The sequence below is a fragment of the Dipodomys spectabilis genome, unplaced genomic scaffold (assembly GCF_019054845.1).
Source record: "Dipodomys spectabilis isolate Male_0828 unplaced genomic scaffold, ASM1905484v1 ptg000067l, whole genome shotgun sequence".
Lineage (NCBI taxonomy): Eukaryota > Metazoa > Chordata > Mammalia > Rodentia > Heteromyidae > Dipodomys > Dipodomys spectabilis.
In genome coordinates, this window is record NW_024870744.1 from 1,553,319 (window position 1) to 1,577,920 (window position 24,602).

The 24,602-nt window shown below is 49.1% G+C and overlaps 2 protein-coding genes across 4 annotated transcripts in view; both read left to right on the forward strand.

The window, feature by feature from the left end:
• The window catches only part of Ralgps1 (Ral GEF with PH domain and SH3 binding motif 1), a 242,208-nt gene extending 227,615 nt beyond the window's left edge, over nucleotides 1-14,593 (forward strand). For 2 of the 3 annotated variants that reach the window (XM_042680986.1, XM_042680987.1), the window contains 6 exons: nucleotides 587-670; nucleotides 1,710-1,815; nucleotides 3,749-3,841; nucleotides 4,002-4,107; nucleotides 6,282-6,373; nucleotides 10,073-14,593. In XM_042680986.1, coding sequence (XP_042536920.1) covers nucleotides 587-670; nucleotides 1,710-1,815; nucleotides 3,749-3,841; nucleotides 4,002-4,107; nucleotides 6,282-6,373; nucleotides 10,073-10,102 — 511 coding nt within the window. In that variant the 3' untranslated portion in view covers nucleotides 10,103-14,593. Of the gene's footprint in view, nucleotides 1-586; nucleotides 671-1,709; nucleotides 1,816-3,748; nucleotides 3,842-4,001; nucleotides 4,108-6,281; nucleotides 6,374-10,072 lie in introns of those variants that run through there. The other variant, XM_042680988.1, reaches the window with a different exon arrangement.
• Nucleotides 14,594-16,522: 1,929 nt separating this feature from the next.
• The window catches only part of Garnl3 (GTPase activating Rap/RanGAP domain like 3), a 131,026-nt gene continuing 122,946 nt past the window's right edge, over nucleotides 16,523-24,602 (forward strand). Inside the window, exon 1 of the mRNA XM_042681108.1 lies at nucleotides 16,523-16,718. Coding sequence (XP_042537042.1) covers nucleotides 16,627-16,718 — 92 coding nt within the window. The 5' untranslated portion in view covers nucleotides 16,523-16,626. The remainder of the gene's footprint in view (nucleotides 16,719-24,602) is intronic.

The window sequence follows — 24,602 nt, forward strand, 5'->3', positions numbered from 1 at the left end:
AGAGCACCTCCCCTCAAGGAAGTGGAACAGCAAGCAACACACTGCCCTAGGAAGGCCCAGGCTGAAGTATAGGAAGAGAAAAGACACACGGAGCCCGCAAGGAGGCCCTAGAGTCCAGGCTTTCAAATGCAACAAGTTGCAGATCCAGTTTGCAAGGACAGCTGGAACCAGCAAAGGAATCTGTCTAGAGGAGCAGGCGGAACAACACAGGAATCAGTGGACAGGGTAACAGGGGAGCTGCACTTGTTCTAGTCCAATGTGCAAAACTGCCCGCAATTCTGTGTGCTTTTAATGTGGACTTACAGTGGACTGAACAGGCTGGGTAGCATTGACCAGCTTAGTTTCCCATTGGGTAACTGAAAAGCCACTGAACAATCAATAAAAAGGACTTTGCAGGATGGAGGCACCAAAGGGTGTGTTCACAGGCCAGGTGCTCCAAGCTGTCCTTGACATGCTTGCAGCAGGAGTGAGGAGCCTGGAGAGGAGGAGGGTGGGGGGAGGACCACGCAGTCAGAGATGCTCTTGCACCTTCAGGAGTATCTGCTCTTTCCAGGCTCTTGCTAAAGTTCTCCCTTTTCCTCTGAAGCAGGGGACGTCTGTATGCCACGCTGGGCCCCAACTGGCGAGTTCCGGTTCGGAATTCTCCCAGAACCCGGAGCTGTGTCTACAGGTATTTATTTACTCATTCATTGATTTGTTCAACAGATAGCTTTGGGTGGTTTGCTGGGATGAAGCCCTCCGCTAGATGCACCTGAAGGAGAAAAACTCGGCCTGTTTCCATCGTGCTTTTGCTAGTCCCAGGTGCACTGTTTGTCCCATGCAGCAGTGGGGCATTCTGGGAGAGGAAGGGCATATATACGGGCAAACAAGACTGAAAAATGACAGAGCAAGCACGAGGTTGTGAGCTGTGATCCTGGGAGGGGAGGAAGGGCTGTGTTGTAAGAAATGAGACAGGAGGGGGGTGGGAGACGAGGCTGGGAAGGTGGTGGGGAGAGCTCCATCCGGCTGGGGGGCACAGGAGGAAGCGGAAGTGGAAGCAGGGACAACAAGCACCCTGGGCAGTCATGTGGAAGAAGATGCTGAGGCCTGAGGTGAAGGATGTACAGCCATGGTTGGGACCTGCAGTCAGTACAGCCTCGGAATTGACTGGGCATAAGAGAAGAAAATGCCCAGGTGGCTGGCAGGGGCCGGTGATGAGTGGAGGTGTTCACTGGCAGGCTTGGGGAAAGGCACAGTGGACAAGGCCCCTGTGGGATGTGCAGAGGGCAGACACAGCAGCCTAGTGCTGGGCTGGCCACGCACTTGGACTTTAGCACCTAAGGTGGTACCTGATCTCAAGAGAGAAAGAGGAAGGCAGAGGGAAGGGCGCAGAGAGAACCATTGTGTAGGATCCCTGTTCCTCCCACCCACTCTGCCTTTTCTTCATCCTCCAAACCTGCCAACATCAGGAGTGGCTTCATATTCCTCAGGGACAGACAGGGCTGATAGGAGCCAGGACTAAGCACCAGATGATAGAAAACTCCGTTACGAAATCCAGGGCTTTGCCTCCCTTACAAAGACAAGTGAGATGGAAGCTCTCAGCTGTGGGAAGCCTCTCCTGCTCTCCTGTGGCCTTGGTGATCATCGATGGGGCACCTGGGGACACATCCCCAACATTATGTTGACCTCAGCCCTTCCAGAGCCACATCTAACCAGCAGTCTCCCCACAGCCCCACAGGCCCATGCCCCTGTACCCTGGGGAGCTCGGCAGCCGTGCCCACCATGGAGGGGCCTCTGAGAAGGAAAACGCTGCTCAAGGAAGGACGGAAGCCTGCGGTAAGTCACAAGTACTTCAGTCAGCATGGGCAGCAGTGAGAGTCCTGGTCCAGAGACTAGCCAAGTACTGATCTAGCACTGGCCCTGCCACAGAGGGTGAAGGCCTTTATTGCCACATTTCTAAACTGGGGTGAAATTACACCTCCTCCTGAAGGCCAGAGTGCTTGCATATGGGCTCCAAGCAAGCCAGAGGTATCAGAGGAATCGAAGCTTGAAGAACTAGGAGAAAGAGGGTGGCTCAGCTCCAGGAGGCAGAGCAGCCGGGGGCATGCCTGCCTCTGTGTGGCTTTCCCTCATCAGACCCCCTCTCACCTCCAGCAGCCTCCCAACACAAGTAGGGAAAGCTCAGGGAGGAAGAATCCAGAGCCTTACCATCCCCACTGCTGGCCTGATGCTACACCTGCATGTCACTGAATTCACAACCCCACTTTTAGACTCAAAGTACAATTCTTCTGTCTCTGTCTCCCACCTAGCTGGGATTATAAACATAAACCTCAGCTCCTGGCCAACTATCTGCTCTGCCCCTCCTGTCTTGCTCCAGTTCCACTGGCCTCGGTCCACTGCCCAAGGTCAGCTGAAGAGGCCATTCCTCCTTCTGCCCAGGGCCCTGCCCACCTTCAGGTGCTCCTGAGTCTCCTCCATCCCAGCTCTGGCCACGTGCCTCTGTTAGCACAGAGTATCACAGCATCCACTGCAGTGGGGGCTCTGTGTCTGCCCCCTTGTGCAGACCTAGTGCCTCTGCTACCCAGAATGCAGACCCCAGTCATTCCAAGGCCACAGCCAGCAGTGTCCCCAAGGCAGTGTTGTCCCAAATGCTGGCCAGCTCCCTAGTGTGTGATGGGATCCATTCAGTGGGTCGTGTCCAGTATTTTTAGTGGAACAAAAATGGGATTGACTGGAAAATATCAGCATTCTTCACATGGAAAGTTCCATGAACTTGCTTCAGGTCAACACATGTTGAATGTGTGCTGTACACCATGATTATAGTGATGAGTCTGAAAGCCATGGTGTTCCTTTGGTGGCAGTGCAACCCCATACAGGAGGAAAGGGCTGCGTGGTGAGGCTGACAGCCTGCCCGCAGAGGCACAGTCCTCTTCCTCCCAGATTGGAAGTTCGCCTTTGCCTTTGCCACACTGAAGTGACTCTCCGCAGACCCTAGAATAAAGTACTTCAAACAGGGAGTCCCGGCCTTGACCTCTGGAGACAGCACAAGAGCACAGCGCAGCCAGGCCCTGAATGCTTTCACTTCTACCAGGAAGGCGCTGAGACTGTTGGCCCTCACTCTCATCCAGAGCAACCTACTGCTTTTAGGCTGTGGCTTAACATGCTTGGTTGTGGTGGATGTTGTTGTTTGCAGTACTAGCATTTGATCTCTTGAACTTGGTGGATAGGTGCACTACTGCTGAGCTATATTGCTGGTTAATTTTGAGATAGGGTCTCCATTCCTGAACTGTGATCTGTCTAGTTCAGGCTTCCCAATATAGCTTAGATGACAGGGACTGGCCACCATGCCCAACTTCCTCTGTTGCATTGGAGTCTCATGAATTTTCTGTCTGGGGCTGACCTGAAACCATGATCCTTCTAATCTCAGCCTCCCAAGTAGCTAGGATTATAGCTATGAGCTACCAGGGTCCAACTCACGTGTCTATTTAAAATTCTTTTCTTCCTGGGATACCTTCGGGTCCAGGTCACCTGAACAAGCAATAATCTATGTCCTGGTGCTGCCTTTGACAATGTGAAGAAAGGAAAGGCCATATGAATGAGTGAAAGAGGGAAGGGGGGGAAGACAAGCCCCTCCTCTTGGTCCTGGGTAAAGATGGCATCACAGGGAACAGTGGAAGGCCAAGGAAGAGAGGAGGCCACATGGCATGGATAAGGATGGGCCATCGTGCCCAGCCCTATGTCTTTTACTCTGTGTCCTCTTCCTCCTCAGCTGGCCTCATGGACCAGGTACTGGGTCATACTGTCGGGTTCCACCCTCCTCTACTACGGAGCCAAATCGTTGCGGGGCACAGACAGAAAACACGTAAGTCCTGGGAAGGGCTCTCATGCTGGACTTGCTCTAGTGGAAGCAACATGAGGGGACTGCAAGGACCAGGGTGGGAAGAACACTTGCCTGGTCCAAGTCCGCCTCCCTGTACAGAGAGTAGGATTGGGCCTCCCGACTGTTTCTTGTTCTTTTCCAGTATAAATCCACACCTGGCAAGAAGGTCTCCATCGTGGGCTGGATGGTGCAGCTGCCTGATGATCCCGAGCACCCAGATATCTTCCAGCTAAATAACCCTGACAAAGGTAGGCAGCAGGAGGCTGCTCACAACTGCTCTCCTCTATTTCATCTTCTGCCAACTGTATGCCCTAAAGCATTAGGAACTCGGGGCTGCCTCTGTCCCTTTGTGCCATGTTCAGATGGCTCCCACCTAAGCAGTGGCTCACACCTGTGGAAACCCGTTGGTGGCCTTGCCTTTGGCTCTCATCCCTGGAGTTGCCTCAGTCTTGGGATAAATGGCAATGCTGGATGAGGCAGGACTAGGGGGCTGGAGGAGTCCCAAGTCTTGGCCCCTTACTTGCCTGGCCGAAGAGACATCAGCAGTGTCCAGGCCCAAGGCCAACTCAGAGAAGAATCTGTGTAACGTTCTAGCATTACAATTTTCCCAGTCTGTCTTGCTTCTCTTCCTCCTTTATGGGAGGGAGAAGTTCTGGCACCATACTTCTCAGGACCCTTATCTTCATGACATGCACAGCAGGCCTTGGCTGGTTTCTGTGGTCACCCAAGTACTGGACAAAAACTCAATATTGCCTGGGTCTTGGATTCTCTCCAGGACTGCAAAATCTCCAAGCACCCTTTCATCTTCATAGGAATGTTTTCTTACAGGGGTTGTGTACAGACAGCTCACCTGGGAATCTTGTTAAAATTCAGGCTTGGATTCTATAGCTCTGGGATGAAGACCAAGATTCTGCATTTCTAAACAGTTCCCAGAGGAGGCAGATAATGGTTCTGGCCAGGGGCCACTCCTTGAGTGTCTGGTTCTATGCTGTCAGCTGAGAAGCAAAGAAACAAAGGTATACAGGAAGCCTAGGGGCTGACCAGGTCACTGACCTCCAAGGTCTCTGTTCCACAAGAGAGTAATTAAGTGCACACACAGGTGTCTGGGTAGTACCTCAATACTGGAGATGATTCCCCAGTGGCCTGGCCAGGATGATGAGGTTTCACTAGGAAGAAAAGGCTGTGGCCACACAAGCTTGATTGGGAGACCTTGTGGCCATGGAGGCTACAGACCATCCTAGTGCCTGAGCCCAGCGGAGGGAAATGAGACACAAGGGGTGGCCAGAGTCCACTGAAGGATTCAAGGATCTGCATACTTGGCTGGGGAAAAAATTACGTCTTTGTTTTCATTGACAAATAATGGTGTCTCACCTCCGTTGTAAGCATAGACGTCAAATAATAGACATGTGAGAAATAGTTGTGCTTTTTATCTTAAAGAGAAATCACAGGTGTTTTACTTCACAGGTTGCAGATATCTCAAAACATCACTGATGAACTGGTGATCTTCTTGAAATTAGCATTGTATCAGACCTGCGACTAGATCTGGTTATTGGTGTATGAATACATACATGTGCACACATAAAAAAACATCATTCCATTTGTTTTTAGAGACTGTTATAACTGGATCTCGGCAGTATTGATTTTCTTTATATTTTATTTTATTTTATTTTTATTTTTTTGGTCGGTCGTGGGGCTTGAACTCTGGGCTTGGGTGTTGTCTCTGTGCTCTTCAGCTCAAGCTAGTGCTCTACCACTTGAGCCACAGCACTACTTCCTGTTTTGTGGTGGTTTATTGGAGATAAGAGTCTCACAGGCTTTCCTGCCCGGGTTGGATTTAAACCTCGATCCTCAGATCTCAGATCCTCAGATCTCAGCCTCAGTAGCTAGGATTACAGGTGTGAGCCACCAGCACCCAACACTTTATATTCTATTTTACACATTTTAAAACATTTTTCTGAGAAAGGGTCCTCAGATCTCACCAGACAGCTAAAAGCCACAAATACCCAGAAAAACAGTGGTTAAGGGAGCCAGGTGCCAGTGGATCATGCCTGTAATTCTACCCACTCAGGAGACTGAGATCTGAGGATTGAGATTTCAAAGCCAGCCCAGGTAGGAAACTCCATGAGACTCTTATCTCCAATTAACCACCAAAAGGCATGAAGGGGAGCTCTGGCTCAAGTGGTAGAGTGCTAGCTCAGGGACAGTGTCCAGGTCCTGAGTTGAAGCCCCAGGACTAGCACATGTACACACAGCCTGGTTAAGAGCACCAGTTCAGCAATAGTCCAAGAGAGCATAGACAGCTGCCTTCCCTGCCAGTTCACCTGGGTTACCTTCCTTAGTCTCCCAAGGCTGTTTTCCTTCTTACATCACAGGCTGATCCTCCTGTGCGCCATCTCTTAACCAGTGCTTTCTCTCCCATCAGGCAATGTTTACAAGTTTCAGACTGGTTCCCGATTTCACGCGATACTGTGGCACAAGCATTTGGATGATGCATGTAAAAGCAACAGGCCTCAGGTAAAGTCATCCGGATCCCACTTGTCATCTGAATGCCCTCTCCCACCCCCAGGACTCAGAATCACTAGAGAAAGGGCATCTATCTTTTTCCCTCCATGCCCATCAGTTCTGCTCCAGAAAGCCTTTCTGGGTTAGCATTTCTCCTTGAGACAAGGCTCTCCTTATTCAGCTTAGAATGAAGCCTGGCTCCAGACCAGAATTTTGAATCTGGTTCCTGTATCTCTTTTTTTTTTTTTTGGTACCAGTCCTGGGACTTGAACTCAGGATCTGGACACTGTCTCTGAGTTTTTGTGCTTACAGCTAGTGCCCTACCACTTGAGCCAGGTTTCCCCTTTAGGCCTTTTAGTGTTCAATTGGAGATAAGAGTCTTATAGACTTTCTTACTCGGGCTGGCTTCCAACCAAGATCCTCAGATCTCAGTCTCCTGAGTAGTTAGGATTGAACATGTGAGCCACTGGTACCCCACTTTCCCAAAGGAAATGCCACAGAAACACCCCTTTGGGGATGGGAGGTGGCAGGTGTGATGTTACCCAAGGATCAGGCTCCAGGATCTATTTAAGTCATTTCCTAAAGCTGATATCAGGAATATCCTAAAGTGACTACTGAGCCTTCCTTCTCCAACCTGCACAATAATAGTAGCAGCTGGTATACTGAGGGCCAACCATGTGCCAGGCAGCTTTGAATTGGGGAGGGAGGTGACTCTGCTCCCCAGGCAGGGTTGTGTTGATGTGGGCTCCCTTTGGGCTGCTGGACTGACTCATGATCTGATCCCTCCCCCCCCCCCCACTACTACCCCCTCTCTCACTAGCCATAGTGTAAAATGCAGCTATTAGCAGCATCCTCCCTTGTCTCTATGAGCTGATTCTCACTGAGGATCTTGAGGCTCAGAAAATGGCAGGTGCTTGTTCAGGGCCCCATAGTTAGTGAGTGGTTGAGCTGGGATCTAACTCAGGGTTTCCAGATTCCTGCTTCTCTCCTTGCTGTCCTAAGCTCTCCTGCCTCCACTCTCCTACGGACCCTGGGAGCACAGGCCTGGCTGGCTAGGTGCAGGGAGGCTGAGTTTCCTTCTCCTGCTGGCAGGATGGGCGGCAGTGGTACTCCTATCCCTAGATAGGTGCTTCCTGTCCACAGGGAGCGCCAAAAAGTGTATTGGAGTCTTCTGACTTACAGAACTTGGGGTGGGGGGGTGCTCTCCCATGACCTCCAAGACGTAAGTTAAGGAATGTTCACTGAAGCATTGCTTTTGATGGAAAAGCACCTGGAAAATACCATGCCTAGGAGATCTCTCCAGTGTAACACCTGAGAGCCATTGGAAAGACTGTGGGAGGTCCCTGAAAGTTGCCCCAAGTAACAAAGCAAAGGGCACTCACATTGGCAGGTGCAATCTTGCTTGTGTTAAAGTACATTTTAGTATGTGCATGTAAAATTTCTACAAGGATATATAAAAGAACCAAAATTCTATCATTTTTAGAGTGCTTATGAATACATCTGTCTCTCTAGGTACACACACACACACACACACACACACACACACACACACACACGTGTCAGGGGACCCAGAGCCTCAGGCATGGTAGGCAATATGTACTCTACTACAGAGTAGTACAGAGCTACCCCCCACCCTGGCTTGCACATGAAGCTGATGTCACTGCCCATTAACACAAGGCCAACAGTTTGGACCCACTGTCTTCTCAAGGCAGTTCAAAGGGAGCAAGGGAGAGAGGCTTGAATAGGGCTCTAGTGGTATTCAGGGAGGAAAAGCTGGACCTGGGCTCCCTGCCCATTTGCTCTGAGCACCACTGTCTTAGGGCACAACACACTGAAGCCCATCTGCACACACACAGATGGCTCCAAGACTTGTGCACAAGGAAGCCAGGTGGCGCCAGAGCCAAGTGACAGCTCTGAGGTGAGCCGCTTGGCCAGGGCAAGAGGCAGGAGGCCCTGAGCAGGGACCAGGTGTCCATCTGTGGGACAGCAGCCAGAGGGTGGCAGCAGCTGCCCAGCAGACAGCAGGGGACCAACTCAAACTTGCGTGACAGAGCTGACGTTTGGTCCAAAGGACTCCTGGATGGGATTTACATACAAATGTGGCAGCCTGTGGTGATATTCTGCTGCTTTATGTACTGCTGTCCTATTTTCAGACTTAGGAGAAGGCATATTTCCTTTTTAAAAACATGATATGTGCATGTAGAATCTCCACAAGGATATTTAACAAGACCTTTTCATTTCTATTTTACTTCTGTTCAAACAGTCCCACTCTGTGTTGAAACAAAAGGCAGGCAACTACCAAAGCCCTGAATGGTAGAGGGTTTCCTCCACCAAGCCCAGTCCTCCCGGCCTGAGGAAGGCTTCCCAGAGATGCCTGCCCACGGAGAACCTCAGTGCAGTGACTAAGATGCCATTTCTATTTTGTGTGTCTCAAAATTGTTGTACTGACACTGAATCCACTTAGACCTTATTTATAACATATGTGTGAAATACAAACATCAGTAGAACAAACACCCAACTACCCACCACCTCCCATCCTAAACACAGAAACCCCAGTCCTTGGAGCTTCCCCTCCCCCCCCTTCCTAATTCTCTCACAACCACCTCACCCCATCCCCACCCTATAGCCACTCTCTGGGTGTGCTAATTATACTTGGTTTGGTTTGGTTTGATTTATTATTTCTGTTTTTATTTTATTTCAGTGCTAGGCACAAACCCAGGTCACACATGCTTGGCAAGTGTTCTACTGAGCACCAACCCCAGCCCTTCTTTATAAATTTAGAACACATATCATCTTGGGTGCATTTAAAAAGAGAAACATTTTTATAAATAGAACCATGCCCACATCTTTTGGTTCCTGTGGCTTGCTTTTTTTTTTTTTTTCCTACAACATGTTCCTCAGATTCATCGGTGTCGGCCTGCATGATTGTCATTCATTCCTTTGTGCTCATCTTTTCTCTCCATCCTCCTGCCAGTCCTCCCAGGATGGCGTCTTGCCTTTTGCAGTCATGAGAAAGCTGCTGAGAACATTCTTCTAGAGGTCTCTGGGGACACAGCGATGCATTTTTAAAGATCTATTCATTTTGACCAAATTGACACAAAAATGGTTTGATGAGTCAATCACTTGTGATCAAATCTGGATCCCACAGCAGTGCTGGGAGGAGATCTGGGGTTCAACTTGGTGCTCATAATCCCTTGCCCAGCAAAGGAGCTTGAGATCTCCTCCTGAGCCATTGCTTTGGGAAGGTCTCCAGGTTCACAGTGTTCCCCACACTTTCTCCTTCCCCTGTGCTTCCACTGGCCTTGCCCCGCCAGCCCCAAATGTCTTCCCGTCCCCCTACTCATTTCGGCTCTGGAGGTACATGCCCCACTCCTGCTACCCCAAGCACAGTTGTTTGCTTTTCACTTTGCTTTGAGACTAGAGGTCAGATCGTGGGCTGCTTCTCACACACTGTGTCTGTAGCCTCTCTAAGCCTCAGTTTCTTCATCTTCAGAGCAGGGTGCTTCCAGCACCTGCCTACAAGAGTCAGTATTGAGGACTGGAGGATACTGGAGTACTTGGAGCAGTACCCAGCTGCATTATTAACAAGGGACAGGCATCTTTATCACTAGGCCCTCTTCCTGTCTGACCCACAGGTCCCTGCCCTTAGGGAACACCCTGTCCTTTCCCAAGGACTGGAACTTTAACAAGAGGCTGAGCTTTCTCTTCCAGGTACCTGCCAACCTTATGTCATTTGAGTAAGTCTCTGCGGGACTTGGCGTGACTGCAAAGGCTTCAGGGAGCCTAGACTGGGCCTGGTGGAGAAGAGCTGCCCTGGGCATGGGCTGTGGCCAGGACACTGGGAGCCTCCTAACAGGATTCCAGGGACACGGCCTGTGGCCTCACAGTCCCAGAGGACTCTCCAGTAGGGGACCCATCCGTCAAAATCCCAAGCGACTGTCATGATTCATCTTACAGCACCACCTCGCAGGGTGCTGTTGGACCCTGAACTGCACACCTGTGCCCCTCTCTGGGCCTCATCTGTCCACCAGCCGCTTCTGCCATAGACAGCATTTGGCCCACGTTGGGTTCTCTGTGCTTCCTGCTGCACATGGAGTGGACAGTGCAAACTGCAAGAGGGACCAGAGGGCGGGGACAGCTGCAGGAAGGTGTGTTACACCCCAAGTGCACGGGGCTGTCTGCCCACAGGGCTGCCTCAGATTTTGTACACCCCTGAAGTGTCCCCTGCGTGTGCGTGCCATACATGTGTGCGTGCGAGTGTGAACTCTTTGAGAAACATGCATTTTGGCACTAGACCTGTGACATCACACCCTTCATTTGCTCTGAGGCCCTGCTTTCACCTTTGGTTCCAGCCTCATCCAACGAGAAAGGTCAGAGGAGTGCGGGAGCCCCCATGTTAAGGGTCCCTTGCGTTCTTTTACTGTAAACAAACAATGCCTTAAATTGTGTCTTGTTTTCTGTTCCTATGGGTGCTATTCATCTGGAAGGCCTGTTCCCAGGGCCCCTTCTGGGCCCTTCTGGGCCGTGTTGCTGTCAACCCATCAGAGGCAGGGTGGGGCTCGGGACTGGAGACCTGGCTGCTGGCCGGCATGCTTCCTTCCATGCCCTCTCCTGGCAGAGCCTGGGGCCCTCCTGTTCCACCTGCTCCCACTGTGCCCCTGTGGGAAGTTGCGGCATTTGGTCCAGGTCCTTGGAAGCAGCATGGAGGTTGCTGGGCTCACAGTGCCCAGTGCACAGAAGCCACGTGCTGCCAACCTCCCCGCCAGGCAGGCCCTTGCTCCCATTCCACCCCTTTGCCTCCACTGCCAAGGGGGGCCTACCAGGATTCCTCATCACGCCAGGAGCTGAGTGACACTGAGGCCTTAAGCTCCCCCAGTCTTGCCCCAAATGCAGTCACCAGCAAGTTCTCCATCATCCAAGTCCAAGGGCACAATTGACAGCCATGTGATGAGAGAGAGTAAAGGGTTCAATCTTTACATTTGGTTAAGAGCTGTTTCCACAAACAACAGCATTTATCTGTCACCTTTGTGTCATAGCTTAAAGTGACTTATTTTGCACAAATACATTTTTATTCAAAATGATTGCTTCCCTCCCCCACCTTCTTTTTGAGACAAGGTCTTGCTTTATAGCCACGACTAGCCTCAAACTCTCAATCATCCTGCTTCTGCTACCTGAATTTTGGGATTACAGGTATGTACTACCATGCCCGGCTAAAATGATTATCCTTTATTATCATAGCATCTCTCTATTCCCCTCTCTTTCCTTTATTTTGGATATGCATAACATGAGAAGGAAATCCATAAACAATTTTCTGAAAGGGACAGAATGTCTGGGTCCTTGTTGGTACTGTGGTTTCAAAGCCCACTCTGACCAGGCATCAAACTACCCTCAAGACTTTTGTGGCAAAAGCTTCAATTTAAAAGCTACCCAAGGATCCAACATGGTTTTTTGATCCAGTGGTGACACTTCTCTGAAAATGTGAATGAACTGGTCAGCCAAGTAGTTGTTACTGGGGTGGTACTGTGTGGTTGAACCTTATTGCATGTGGAAGCTATGCTCCTTTGGAGCAAAGATCATATTGTTTGATGCCAAAAGGAACTGCAGATGGTTTCATGGATGGCATCAGACCTTGACCACAGCTGCCTTGTACACTGCCCCTACCAGGGGTCCAGATATGTGCACCAGATTCTACCAACAACTCTTCAAATTGGCATCTAGAGGCTGAGTGACAACACCAAACACTACAGACACCTCTGACCAGAACCTGCCACGGTGTCAACTAAGCAATGTGGATCAGATCCTGTGTGCTCACTTCTAAAATGTCAAAGCTTGGATGAAAGTACAAGACTGGAGCATTGGCTGATTATTTCCTGGGCTTCTCCACTCTTCAAACTCTCCTGGTTTTTCACTGATGAAATATAGTCACCAAACCCACAGCCCCAGAATTTCACACCCCACTAGATCATTTTATTTTCTGCCCTTAGCAGATTTTTCTTATCCTTCACCGTCTTTTATTCTCAGCCTAATTTTGAAATAAAGAGCACAATCACAATTCTTTTCAAAGTGTTTAGTCTCCTCACTAATCAAGACTGATCCACAGCCCTTCCCAGAAACATTCTTACCTTGGGACTCTTAAAGAAATGGCTTGGACTCTGTTGATGAAAACAAAAACACCTGTAGGACTAGAGAGCCTGGAACACACCAGAAAAGTCCTGGAGACTGAACTGAAAGATACTGTACTGTCTAGGCAGGGACTCAGGCCAAGCATGTGAGTTCAGTGCCATGCATTTCCCTAGTGTGGGCTTGGCACCTAGCTGCAGGTGGGGAGGCCTGTGAACCTGGGACAGGGAACCAGGCACAAACCAAGAGGAGGAAAGTCCTGGGGTGGATTCTCACCCCGGAGAGAACCTGCATTGCTGTTTCCCTCCTTGACTGTCCGTACTGCACAAATATCTGTGAAACAATCAAAAGTGTTATGTCTTGCATGCATAGACTATAATTTTCTTTAAGCAAACAGATTGTGGAACTCCATCATGACAGTTGTAGGATGCTGGCTACAAATGGGTAGGTAGCTGGTAGCATTGTTATGACCCCAAAGTAGACCACTCAACCTTCCTCGCCCTGGAAGGAGTCATTATCATCCCTCTTAGTTGGACATGTTTTGTCACTCAAGGTCTGCCAAGCTCATCCCGGCAACTGAAATACTTTGTGAAGGATGGGTTTGGTGGGGGCATTAGAACGGCTGTTTTGCACATGCCCAGTGAGAAAGTACAGAGAGGCCAGCTCCCTCCCCATCCCACACCATCCCACATCCTGTCAGATTGAGGTGCTAAGGAGGTGGACACTTGGAGAGGTTGTTTGCCAACTGATTTCTAACTTGTTTCTCTTTCTTACAAACATGGCCAATATTTCTTTCCTCATCTGATTTCCACCTCTCAAACCCAAGAAAGGTGTATCTTTAAGGATGCGATTTTTTCAAATGAAAAGCTGTCCATGAACATAGGAAATACTTTGCAAGCCAAGCCTGGTTGCTGATGTTTGGAACCACCAGCTGCCAAAAATAAATAAATAAATAGCCTCCCAACTTTTGTGTGACCCTCTGAGTTTAATCAGCCTGCCTTCCACCAATTGTTGATATATCAGGTGATATATCAACAATACAAGAGTCCCTTTGAAATAACAGTTTCCACCCATCCATTCCTTTCTTCCTTTGTGACAGTCTCTGCCCAGGATATATATGACAGGAAATAAGATCCAATCTGTGCTCATGGAGCAGACCACTGAGGAACATAATCCCAAATGCACACACCTCCTTGGGCAGTACCCTGCCTCTCCCATCGACCTAGGTTCAAATTCTATACACAGGTTCTTCTGGAAAGGCTGAAGAGACACAGTCTTGCTCTGTGTCTTCCATCACAGGGAGTTGGGGGGGGGGCTCCTTGGAGCCATTGAGCTAGAGGCCGGGTGGCTCAGAGCCAGGGGAGAATAGAGAGGACTCCTACAGAAGAATGAGAGAGAAGGATTCGAGTGTTCACAGTATTCCCTCCATAGGCTTTTGTCTGCAATGCTAAATTCAAATACAGTATGAATGACAGCTACGTTTTCTTGGGTGTTGAGAATTTATAAGTTGGATGTCAGTCCACTCATATGCGTGTATTCCTGTGGCAGCCCCAAATCCCTACTCAGAGCAGCAATGTGGTCTGTTCATTTTGTAACCATTAATCTCTCTCCATGTCTGAATGACTGTGACCATTCAGTAATGAGATAATAGTAATTAATTTATTAGTATGGTATAATCTTTAATAAATTTTGTGCCAAAATGCATGGTTTTTCACTTAGCATTTAAAATGTTGCGTAGAGAGTAGTTTTTCAATTTCTTATGTATTCTTCCAAGTAAGTTGAAAATCGATTTCTACATTTTAGTTTGTTTCTTGTTAAATCTGTTGCATTCTCCCGGGATGTCTTTTTTTTTTTTTTTAGTTCCAGCAGATCCCTGCATGCAGTTGTGAAAGGACTTTCTCTAATAACTTGTGAATTGTCTCATCCGCAATAACCACTGGACATCAGCCCTCTGTGGGATTCTTTAGATTTTGGTGAAGTATTTTGTTACCTCAGTCTTGTATCAAGTTGCTGTATTTTTCAGCTTGTTACATTGATAATTGTTTCACTAATTAAATACTTTAATGTACAGGCATCTTTGTTTACTTTGAAATTAAATGTGTTTTCCAATGACTATTGCTCCACTTATTAAAGTCACACACATTCACTTAGCAGTTGCTGTGCCAGATGTAGACATGGAGGAGGTACTGGGTACTCAAAGGTCAGCTGAGGGTAACTAGAACATAAGCAACATAGGAGCCGTTCCCTCAGGAAGGAAATAGGGATAGCACTGTGGGCATTTGGGGGAGGGAAGTGGGGACCTGGGGATGCCTTAGAGGGCAGAGATCATTTGAAGATTCAGTTCAGAGATTGCAGGACACCTGGAGGCTGGGCATCAGGAAGACAGCAGTGGGGAACTGGTGGGGGAGGGGGCAGCTGACAATCAAGTCGCTCATATCCTTTAGGTCTGAAATGATACCTTGGGAGGATGTTTGGCTTAAGCCCACTCTAGTTTACTTAAGAGAAAAAGGAAGGCTTATAGGAGCTGTCTAGTAGAAACCCAGGAGGCTCCAGAGGGCCTGGGAGAAGTGAAACACCATTTCAGTCGCTCTCTTGTGGCTGCTCCCCAGGTCTCCAGCCATCCCCTTCGTTCTCCCTTTCTGAATATGAAATTGCAAGGGAGACCAGGTCCTATCAAGGAATGAAAGGCATTGAATCGAAATGATCCACAGGAAGCTTGGGGTCTCCCCTCACCCGCTGGCCTGCTTGGTTTCCCGCCCAGGTCTTCCAAAACTGCAGTGGTGCATCCTCTTCGTGTACAGAAGCCTGGAGCACATGCCGGTTCCCTCGCTGCTACAAAGCCTTGCTAGCTGAAGGTAGCCCCAGCTCACCTCCTTGCGATGTACAGGCATAGCGATCCGGCTTTATCTAGCTGGGTCCCTGCATCCAGCCCACAGGGCAGTCAGTGCTCCAGGGCTCTTAGGCCATGCCTCTGTCTTAGGAAGAGGGAGTGGTCACAAAGTTGGAAATGATAAAACCTGAACCAACCAGCCTGCAGAACGCTAGCCCCTCAGACTGTGTCAGGAGCCATAAAGGGCCACCAGGAGACTGTAACACCTCTTTGGTGGAGAGCGCCATCCTGAGCTGGGGACTTCCTCAGTGGAGCTGAGGGCGGGCATCCTCCAGGCGCACGCGGACAGAGGTGAGGAGAGATGGTGTGGGTGTGGCAGGGAATAGGCGTGGCCCGTGCGGGGCGGGGCCTCTGTGTGGGCGGGGCGGGGCGGGGCGGGGCTCTGTAGGGCTCGATTGCCGAAGGCTTGGGATGCGAGCTGGTCTAGAGCCCGGGTAGTGGAGAGAAGAGGCGGAGCTCCAGGATTGGGGCCACGCCTGTGGGCGGGACGTAGGAAGGTCCGCCCCCGAGAGAGGGCGGTGCCACGGTAGAAACGGACCCAGAGTCTCCGGGTGAGAAGGGGCCGGGCCGCGACACTGAGGGAGCGCGAGCCCGGCTTCGAGGGCGGGAGCCGCACGGGCACGCCGTACTGCCGGGTAGGTGAGCAGGGCCTGGGTCTTCGGTGAAGGGCGAGGAGCGGGACGTGTGGGACCGTGGGAGGGAGAAAGTTGAAGATGGGGTGGGCATTTGGGACCTCTGGGCTCCGCATAGGAGGCAGGACCCCCGCGGGGCTGCACCGCCCGAGGTTCCAGAGGAGGACGTCAAAGTTCAGGGAAGGGCCTGGTGCAGACTGAGGGGCGTGGGGCGGGTTGGGTTAGGGTGTGGGGTGGGGAGGGGCGGGGCCTCAGGTCAGTTAATAGGCATGGGATCGGTGGGCGGAGTTGGAGGCGGGCTGGGGCGGAGCCTGGACCCAGCCGAGGGGCTTAGAGTGGCTGGGCTGAGCTTGGACGGGGCAATGGGCGTGGTCTCGGCCCGCCCGGGGGCGGGGGGGACCAAGGGTCGGTTAGGTTGCAGTTCGGGGCGGGGCTTGAACCGGGCAGAGGGGAGAAGAGGCGGGCTAAGCTGGGGCTCGAGGCGGGGCTAGGGCGGGGCCTGGGCCCGGCGAGGGGCCGGGGCGGGGCGTGGGCTGCGGCGCGGGAGCCGAGCGTCCGGCCGATCCCAGCCGAGGCCCGAGCCCACCCGAGTGTGCCCGAGCCCGCAGCCCCCGCCCGGGGCGATGGAGCCGGAGCCCGGCGGGGCGGCCGCTGCGCTCCTGCGGCAGAAGAGGGCGGCGCTGCGGCGCAGGGGGTGCAGCTTCGAGAGTCCCAGGTACCGCGGCCGGGGAGGGGTGCGGCCTGGGGGTGGGGGACGGGAGCGGGGAGCGGGCCACGTGGGGGCTCGCCGTGCGGGGCCCGGTGCGGCGCGGCCGAGGGTGGGCGGGGGTCGGCGCGGAGCCCGGAAGAGCGGCCTTGCGGTCTGGGAGGGCTCAGGGGGAGGGCAGGGGGCGCAGGTCCGAGCAGTCGGGCTCCCCGTGACCTCTGTCCTGTGGCAGGCCCGGCACGCCGCGGCCCGGGTGGGTCTCGGGCTGTGGAGAAGGCGCCCTGCCCGCTTCTAACAGATGCTCAAGGACAAGGTCGGAGCCCCCAAGTGCAGAAGAGGGGGCTCCCTTCTCCTGGCGTCTGTCGCCCACTGCCACCGATCTTCCCGCCGCAGGTGCCTCCACACCTGCTGCCTCCGTCCCGCCCATCGCCGGCGCCGAGGACCCCAGCCTTGCCGAGCACCGGGGTTCCCTCTTCCTGGCGGACATTTTCCTCTCCCCGGGGTCGCCGGGGCCCCTTTGCAGTCCCCACCCTCGTTACCTGTGGCGCTTCCCTGAAAAGCCCGTCCTGCGCGGTGTGCAGCCTGGACACACCCTCCTCGGCTTGGGGCTGACCGTGTCCTCCCTCCCCCTGCTGGACTCCTGTCCTCAGGCCCTGCCTGTAATCGCTGCTTCCAGATAGACCTATCCCTCTCTGGAGAGCTCCAGAGTTCACCCCCTGCCCGCCCCTCCTCACCCCCACACACTGCCTTTTCCTTACACCTCTTGAACCCACAGCCTACCTGGGCACTGGAAGTGTCTCCTGAAGCTGAGACCTGGCCCTCATGAGGCTGTCTCCCTGAGGAGCTCTCCATCATCCCCAGCTTGGGTGGGGTCTGAGGTGAGGACAAGGAGAAGGACCAGAACATGGGACCCTGGTCCCCAATGAGGCAGAAAAGAGGGTTTACTTTCTAAGATACAAAGGAATCCCGTCAAGACCCCTGAGTGGGTCCTTCTCCATCCTCCGTGCTTGGCGCACTCTGCCCAGCCTTGGTACTCCAGCAATGCTGATGAGACGTGAGCAGGAGACCACGGGCATTCTGGTAGCATCCCAGGCCTGGCCCATCAAAGGCCTTTACAAAGGTGTGTGGAATGAACAAATGTCCAGCAGGCTGGTGGCTCTTTCTTTACACGGAGCTGCTTCTCATGGATGCATTTGCTCCTGTCACCCCTTTTCTTTCCTTACACTATTCTACCCTTTCCTCTTTGAATAGTGCCCATCCCCTTCTCCAGAAAAGTCTTCCTTCAGTGAAGGCTGAGCTGTGTGCTGGGTCAACAGTTTCTGGAGTCCACAAACCATTGCGTGTGATAGTCTGGCTACTACATCTCCCCTTCCTCCACTAGCCTGAAAGAATCACATCAGAATACTCTGGCTCTGTTCTCATGGGGCTTACTCACCATTGTGGCTGGAGCAGGACAGATGAGAAAAGGTATATTAGGAGATAAGATTGAAGAGAGCCCACAGCTAGATCCCTGAAGTAGGCCTGAAGTAGAAGGTTTAGGGGAGCACCGTCCCACAGAACTTTCTGCCATGATGGAAACTTGCAATCCACTCCATCCAGTATGGGAACCATTAGCACTTGTAGCTGCTGATCACTTGAGGTGAGCTCAGCTATGGAACTGAATGTGTACTTGTACTTAGCTCTCAGTGAGTAATGTTTACTATAGTGGACTGTGCCAGCTTACCTTCCTCCCATGTCTTCATGACCTTTTGCGCAGAGGGAATGACTTTCTAGTTTCCAGAGCCTTCTTGCTTCCCATCTCTATGAAGTTATCTTCAAGATAATAGGGATTACCAGATTTGTGTTGGTGAGTGGGAAGTTTGAAAACATATTGTAACTCAGTTGACAAATATCCTTCCATATATCATCTGGTCTTTTTCTTTCATACAGATGCATATATTTATATTTGCATTTTAACTTGATTTTTTTTGCTTAGTATGTCAGAAAGATTTTCCCATATCCTCAAACATTTCTTTCTTTTATTAAAACAATTTTTGTGGGTGGGGAAGGTAGCTCAGTGGTAGAGTGCTTGCCTCATGTGCATGAGGCTCTGGGTTCATTTCCTTAGCACCATATAAACAGAAAAAGCCGGAAGTCTCACTGTGGCTCACGTGGCAGAGCGCTAGCCTTGAGCTGAAGAACTGAGTGACAGTGCCCAGGCCCAGAGTTCAAACCCCATGGCTGGAACTTGTGCTGGGCTTGAACTAAGGACCTCTCACTCTTGCTTAGCTTTTTCACTCAAGAATGGTGCTCTACTACTTGAGCCATACCTCCACTTCCTGCTTTTTGCTGGCTAATTGGAAATAAGAGTCTCTTGGATTGTCCAGGCTGGCTTTGAATCACCACCTTCAGATCCTAGCCTCCTAGGTAACTAGGATTACATTTATGAGTACCAGCACCCAGCTTCTCAAACATTTCTTAAGTATTTTAAGTTGCTGTATAATATCCTGTTGTATGGATTTATTACAATTTGTTTAACTCATTATTTATTAATGGACATGTACTTCATTTCGAGTTTTTTGCTCTCTCTAAAGATTCATCGAATCCATGTGCATTAGTCTATTTAGGAAGATAAGATCATAGAAGTAATGGGAATTTATTGGATCAAAGAAAATGAACATCTTAAAGGCTTTTGAAGTGAAGTGCCAAATTGCTTTCTGGAAAGTTTTACCAATTTATCGTTCCCTCAAGAGCATATGACAAGCCTGATGTATGATTATGTATTTGCCCAGTAATTTATTGTTTTAATTTGGATTTCAGTATATACTGATAAAGTGAACATTTTTTTTCTTTTTTCTTTTTCTTTTTTTTTGTCTTGGGGCTTGAACTCAGGGCCTGGGCACTGTTCCTGAGCTGCTTTTTGCTCAAGGCTAGCACTCTACCATTTGAGCCACAGCACTACTTCTGGCTTTTTCTGTTTATGTGGTGCTGAGGAATCAAACCCAGGGCTTCTTACATCTAGGCAAGCCCTGAAGTGAACTTTTTTGTATTTTCTCTTGTATTTATTCATGACATACTTTTTTGTATTTTCTCTTGTATTCATAATGTACTTATTTTTATAAAATACATGCATGAACTTTGGAATATTTGTCATTTCCTTATAAGATTGAAGTTCTTTGTATTTTTAAGGGAATTAATTTTTTGGGCTAAGTAGATGGCAAATTTTTTCCAATGTATTATTTTCATTTTTACTTTATGGTACTCGTGTGTGTGTGTGTGTGTGTGTGTGTGTGTGTGTGTGTGTGTGTGTGTGTGTGTGTGTGTGTGTGTGTGTGTGTGTGTGTGTGTGTGTGTGTGTGTGTGTGTGTGTGTGTGTGTGTGTGTACTCACACGTGCATGAGCACCTGTAGCGTGTTTTGTAGTTGTTTCTAAATTTGGATCTGATTTCTTCCACCTGTTGTGCTCAAGTTGAAGAAAATTTTTTAACTTTTTTTTTCCTGAGACCAGGACTTGAACGTGGTATCTGATGCTTTCTCACTCATCGGCTGGTGCTTTACCACCTGAGTCACACCTCCAACTCCAGAAAATATCTTAACTTAAAATAGATAAATGTTCATTTACAATTTCTCCAATTACTTTCATTACTTGAAAAAATTACTTCCTTCATTTCTCACCAAAATGGCCTCGCAGCTCTGGCTCTTCTTGTGGAACATCTTAACCATACAGGGGCTCTATTCTGTACTGTGGCCAGTTGACTAGAAAGTGCAGAGTGGCACTGGAGTGAGTGTATGGATGTTCAGAGCTCTGCAGGTGCTTCCGGGGTGCAGCAGAGGTGAGATCTGGCCTCTTCTGTGAGCCTTTTTCCAGACTAGCCTCCCTTATCCATAGTCCTCAGTCGCTGCTCGCATCCCATTGTGTCAGGTTTGTATCAGGTTTAGACTCCACAGCCTCATGTTGAGAGCTGCTCATCTGATCTGGCCATCATCTTATTTAGCAAGCAGAGAAGGGACATTGTTGTGAATCTGGCCATTTGCTGATAAATAACCCACGTTAGCTCCAACCACTGGTGTGTAAACATTAGTGAATATGAAGGAACAAGGAATGGCCCAGGCTCTAGTGTTCTGTCAGGTGGCAGTGAGGAAGACTAGTTGGGACACTGATGACATGAGACAGGACATTCACACTTAGACAGCTGATACTGGACTTGTTCACAGGAAATTATTAGGAAGACAAATTGGATTCACAGGTAAGGCCTGTAGAATGAGGTTGACCTATATTAGAGTCTCTGCCTTTTCACTGGTCAGCTCACACTGGTGAACCTGGCCAAATGGCTTAAACCCTCCCCAACCTTGCTTAACTTGCTTGTAAAGTGACCTATACAGACCTATACTGATGTGAGCTTTAAATATATGCTAATTCATGCAAAGTGCTAGAAACAGTGCCTTCAGGAAGCATTACTAAACGATAGCTGTGGTGGATGAGGTGGATGAGAATTGTCAACCATACCTATCTTAAGAAATGTATCTCTCGCCTTTTTTCCCCTCCAAGTGATCAAGAAATTCAAGTAATGAACCTGAATTATTTTAAATTATTCATTAGTTGCTGAGCTGTGACCTTTTGGCTGCAACACCTCATGGTGACTAAGCCACCTGGGAGCCCCAACACTGACAGGTTCTGTACAGGTTCTGTATCAGTGAGACTGAACTTAGCAGGCAAGTCCTAAAGATCAAAGACTCTCAGTGCTGAATGGAACTGTGGACCCCACCTAGGTCGACCTGTCAGACAGCGGTCCTCAAAGTGGGTCCCTAGGCCCAAAGCAGCAGCATCACCTGGGAACTGTTAGGAATTCTCAATGAAAATCTGAGGGTGGGGACTCAGCAGTCTATCAGTGTGTGAGCACCAATGCTCTGGAGTCTAGTATTGTAGTTTGCAAAACTACACACATAGGAGGAGGGCTATTTAACCCACAGCTTCCTGGGCAGAAGGCCAGGGAAGTTGGGATTTATATTCCAAACAAACTTACAAATAGTGCCAGTATTGCTCTAGCCTAGGGACATAACCAGTCCTCAAGAGTGTGCAGGAAACATTCCAGCAATAACATTTGGAGCTGATCATCCAGTGTCTGTGTATTTCGTGTAGGTCAGGGAGCCCATAGTTATAAGCCTTTTCACGAGTGAGCAGCTCTGTTATTTTCCCTCATCCTTGTCATCCTCCACTCATGATTCTACAGGACCAATGCCCCCAAGTGAAAACAGCTGAGGTTGTGGAGTGTAATTTCAGAGTCAAGTGGTTCTTCTACCTGGACCATAATGCACCAGCGTCATTTCTGATAGGCTGTTTTATGAGTAAACATTTTTTAAAATATTATCAGAGACTATCAGTGACAAGCAAAGGAGAATTATAGATTTGTGCATTTACAAAATGCTGTAGGGATACAAGCGTTAGGAATAGATGGGCACAGGTACTTAAATAATGTCATCAGTAATAATGTTTTTTGTTTTTATTCTCAGGGTCCCTCACAGAGACAAAGACAGCCAATGACTAGTTTGCCTTTCTACTGCAGCAGAAAGATGGAGCTTCCCTCTTAATGGTTCTAGCACGTGTCCCAGGGTTGGCATTCATTAGCTGTCTTTGTTGCTGTGGACATCCTTGAAGCAATTGCTTAGGTCAGAAGGGGATGAAACATGTTAGTTGACCGGACTTGGATCATGGACTCAACATGGATCTAAGGGTATATAGGGAGCAACAGGTGATTTCCCAAAGGAGAATCACCCTGTTGTCACCAGAAGGAAGTGGAGCCAAACAAAAAGCAAAGTATCGTGACATCTGAGAAACTTTTCTAAAATACAAGTGCCCAGATGCCACTCAGAGTCACAGAACTGGGCTCTCTGTGGGGTTTTTGCTGTTATTCTAGTTATCAAAGACTGCCTTGGTTAAGAGATTAAATTAAGTTTGCTGTCAGTTCAGCCACTGTGGCCGGAGGGCCCCACCATGACTGAAGAGTTTGAGTTACAAATAGAAATATTCCCCAATATTGCTCCACAAATGATGGCTCCCTTATTAGTAATGCATAGAGCCCACGCCTTGGGAGAACAAAATTGATGCCAAGGCAAATGCTTTCTTATTCTCGTGCATTGCTTTCCAAGCCAAGATCCCTTCTGAAAAGAGCAGTTGTTCATTATTCATGTGGTTCCCTCCTTCCTCCTTTCTTATGTTTCTCCTGACTCTTGGATTTCCTTGTTGTTGTTTTCTGCATTTCAGGTAGTTTTATAACTAAGTACTTCAACGTGAGTAGATTCCAGAGTCTTCGTTCCTCTATATTATGCTGTTATTCTTTTGTTTGTGCCAGGCCCTTAAGTATTTAATCATAAATAAATCTGCTACTGTCAGCTTCCTTTAGGAGAAACAGCAGTCTTCCTGGGAAAGACTAGAGAAGCTGTCTCATATCGGGCTGACATAATGGGCTCCTAGGGCCAATGGAAGAAAATTAATTTTCATATTATGTCTGTTCTCCTAAGAGCAGGGAAAAACAGCCTTTATTATTCACTGAGATTTTAAATTAATGCAGACCAGCTTCCTTTCTTGGAGGAAGACAATAGTCAAATTAGTTTTGCTTTAGAAGGTTAATATGAGAAATTAGGTTTGGCCGTCTGGTTTCCAGAGAGTTGAAGATTTGAAGAGAGATGAAGTCTGACAAACAGTGCTGTAGGAAAATTGTAAGAGATGCAGGCTCGATAGTGAGTCTCACTGCTGCTTTGCCTGAGGAAAAATTTGAAGCAGCACACAAAGATAGAGAGAGACTGGAATACAGAGTTCAGAAAAAGAAGAACTACACATCTGGTTGTTTCTAAAGCTAAGATCTTACTCCGGAGGTAGAGGCAGGAGGATCAAGATATTAAGTCTGGCTGGGATGCCCATTGTAAGGTCCCATCTCAACACCAAAATATAAACGGAAAATGCTAGGGGTATGGTCCAAGTAGTGGAACTTTGCCTTTCATGAACAAGGCCCTGGGTTCCATGCCGTATGCATGCATACAAACATTCAATCATACATAAACAGGCGAGGCAAGGGAACTAGGATCTAAAGAAGACAGTCAACAAATATGAGTTGGTATTGAAATGTGACTACCCAAAGAGATTTATAGAGGGCTGTTCACTGTAGGTTTGCCTGTTGTCTTTGGTTGTTGTTGAGGCTGCTACAACAGAATGCCTTAATAGCTCATAATCGTCAGAAATCTATTTCTCACAGACTTAGAGGTTGTAAGGCCAAGATCAAGGCACCAGCAGATTTAGTGTCTGGGGCAGCCTGTTTCTCAGACAGGGTGCCCTCTAGAACGGTCCTCACATGGCAAAAGGACAGATGAGACTCTTTTCACCTCTCATACAGCGGTGCTCCCCATTTGTGATCCCTCCTCACCTCATCACTCCCCACAGACCTTCTTACACTGTCAGATTGGGGGTAAAGCTTTACCCTTTGGGGGACGTAAACATTCAGACCTTAGCACTTGTTAAAGTGTTGTAAAAATCCATCAGTCAGTACAATACTAATCACTAGAAATGTAATTTCAGTCTAGATTTCTGACATACATGGTAACAGATGCAGGCTCTTCTGGTAATAGCCAATATGTAGAGTCGTGTATATATTTTAACTCTTTTTTAGTGGCCACTATAAATCAGTGAAATTCATTGAATATTTTATTCAACCCAGCATATCAAAAATACTATCCTTTCAACATGCAATGAGGATTTAGAATCATCTACACAGTTTGCTTTTTTCAGTAAGTTCTTTGAGATCTAGGTTGTGTTTCGGTTACAGCGTGTCAGTCCAGACCAGCCACGTTGCAAGGCCTCAGAAGCCACTGTGATTGGTTATTGCTTTATGCTTACTTACTGTGTTTTTTTGAAAAAAAAAAA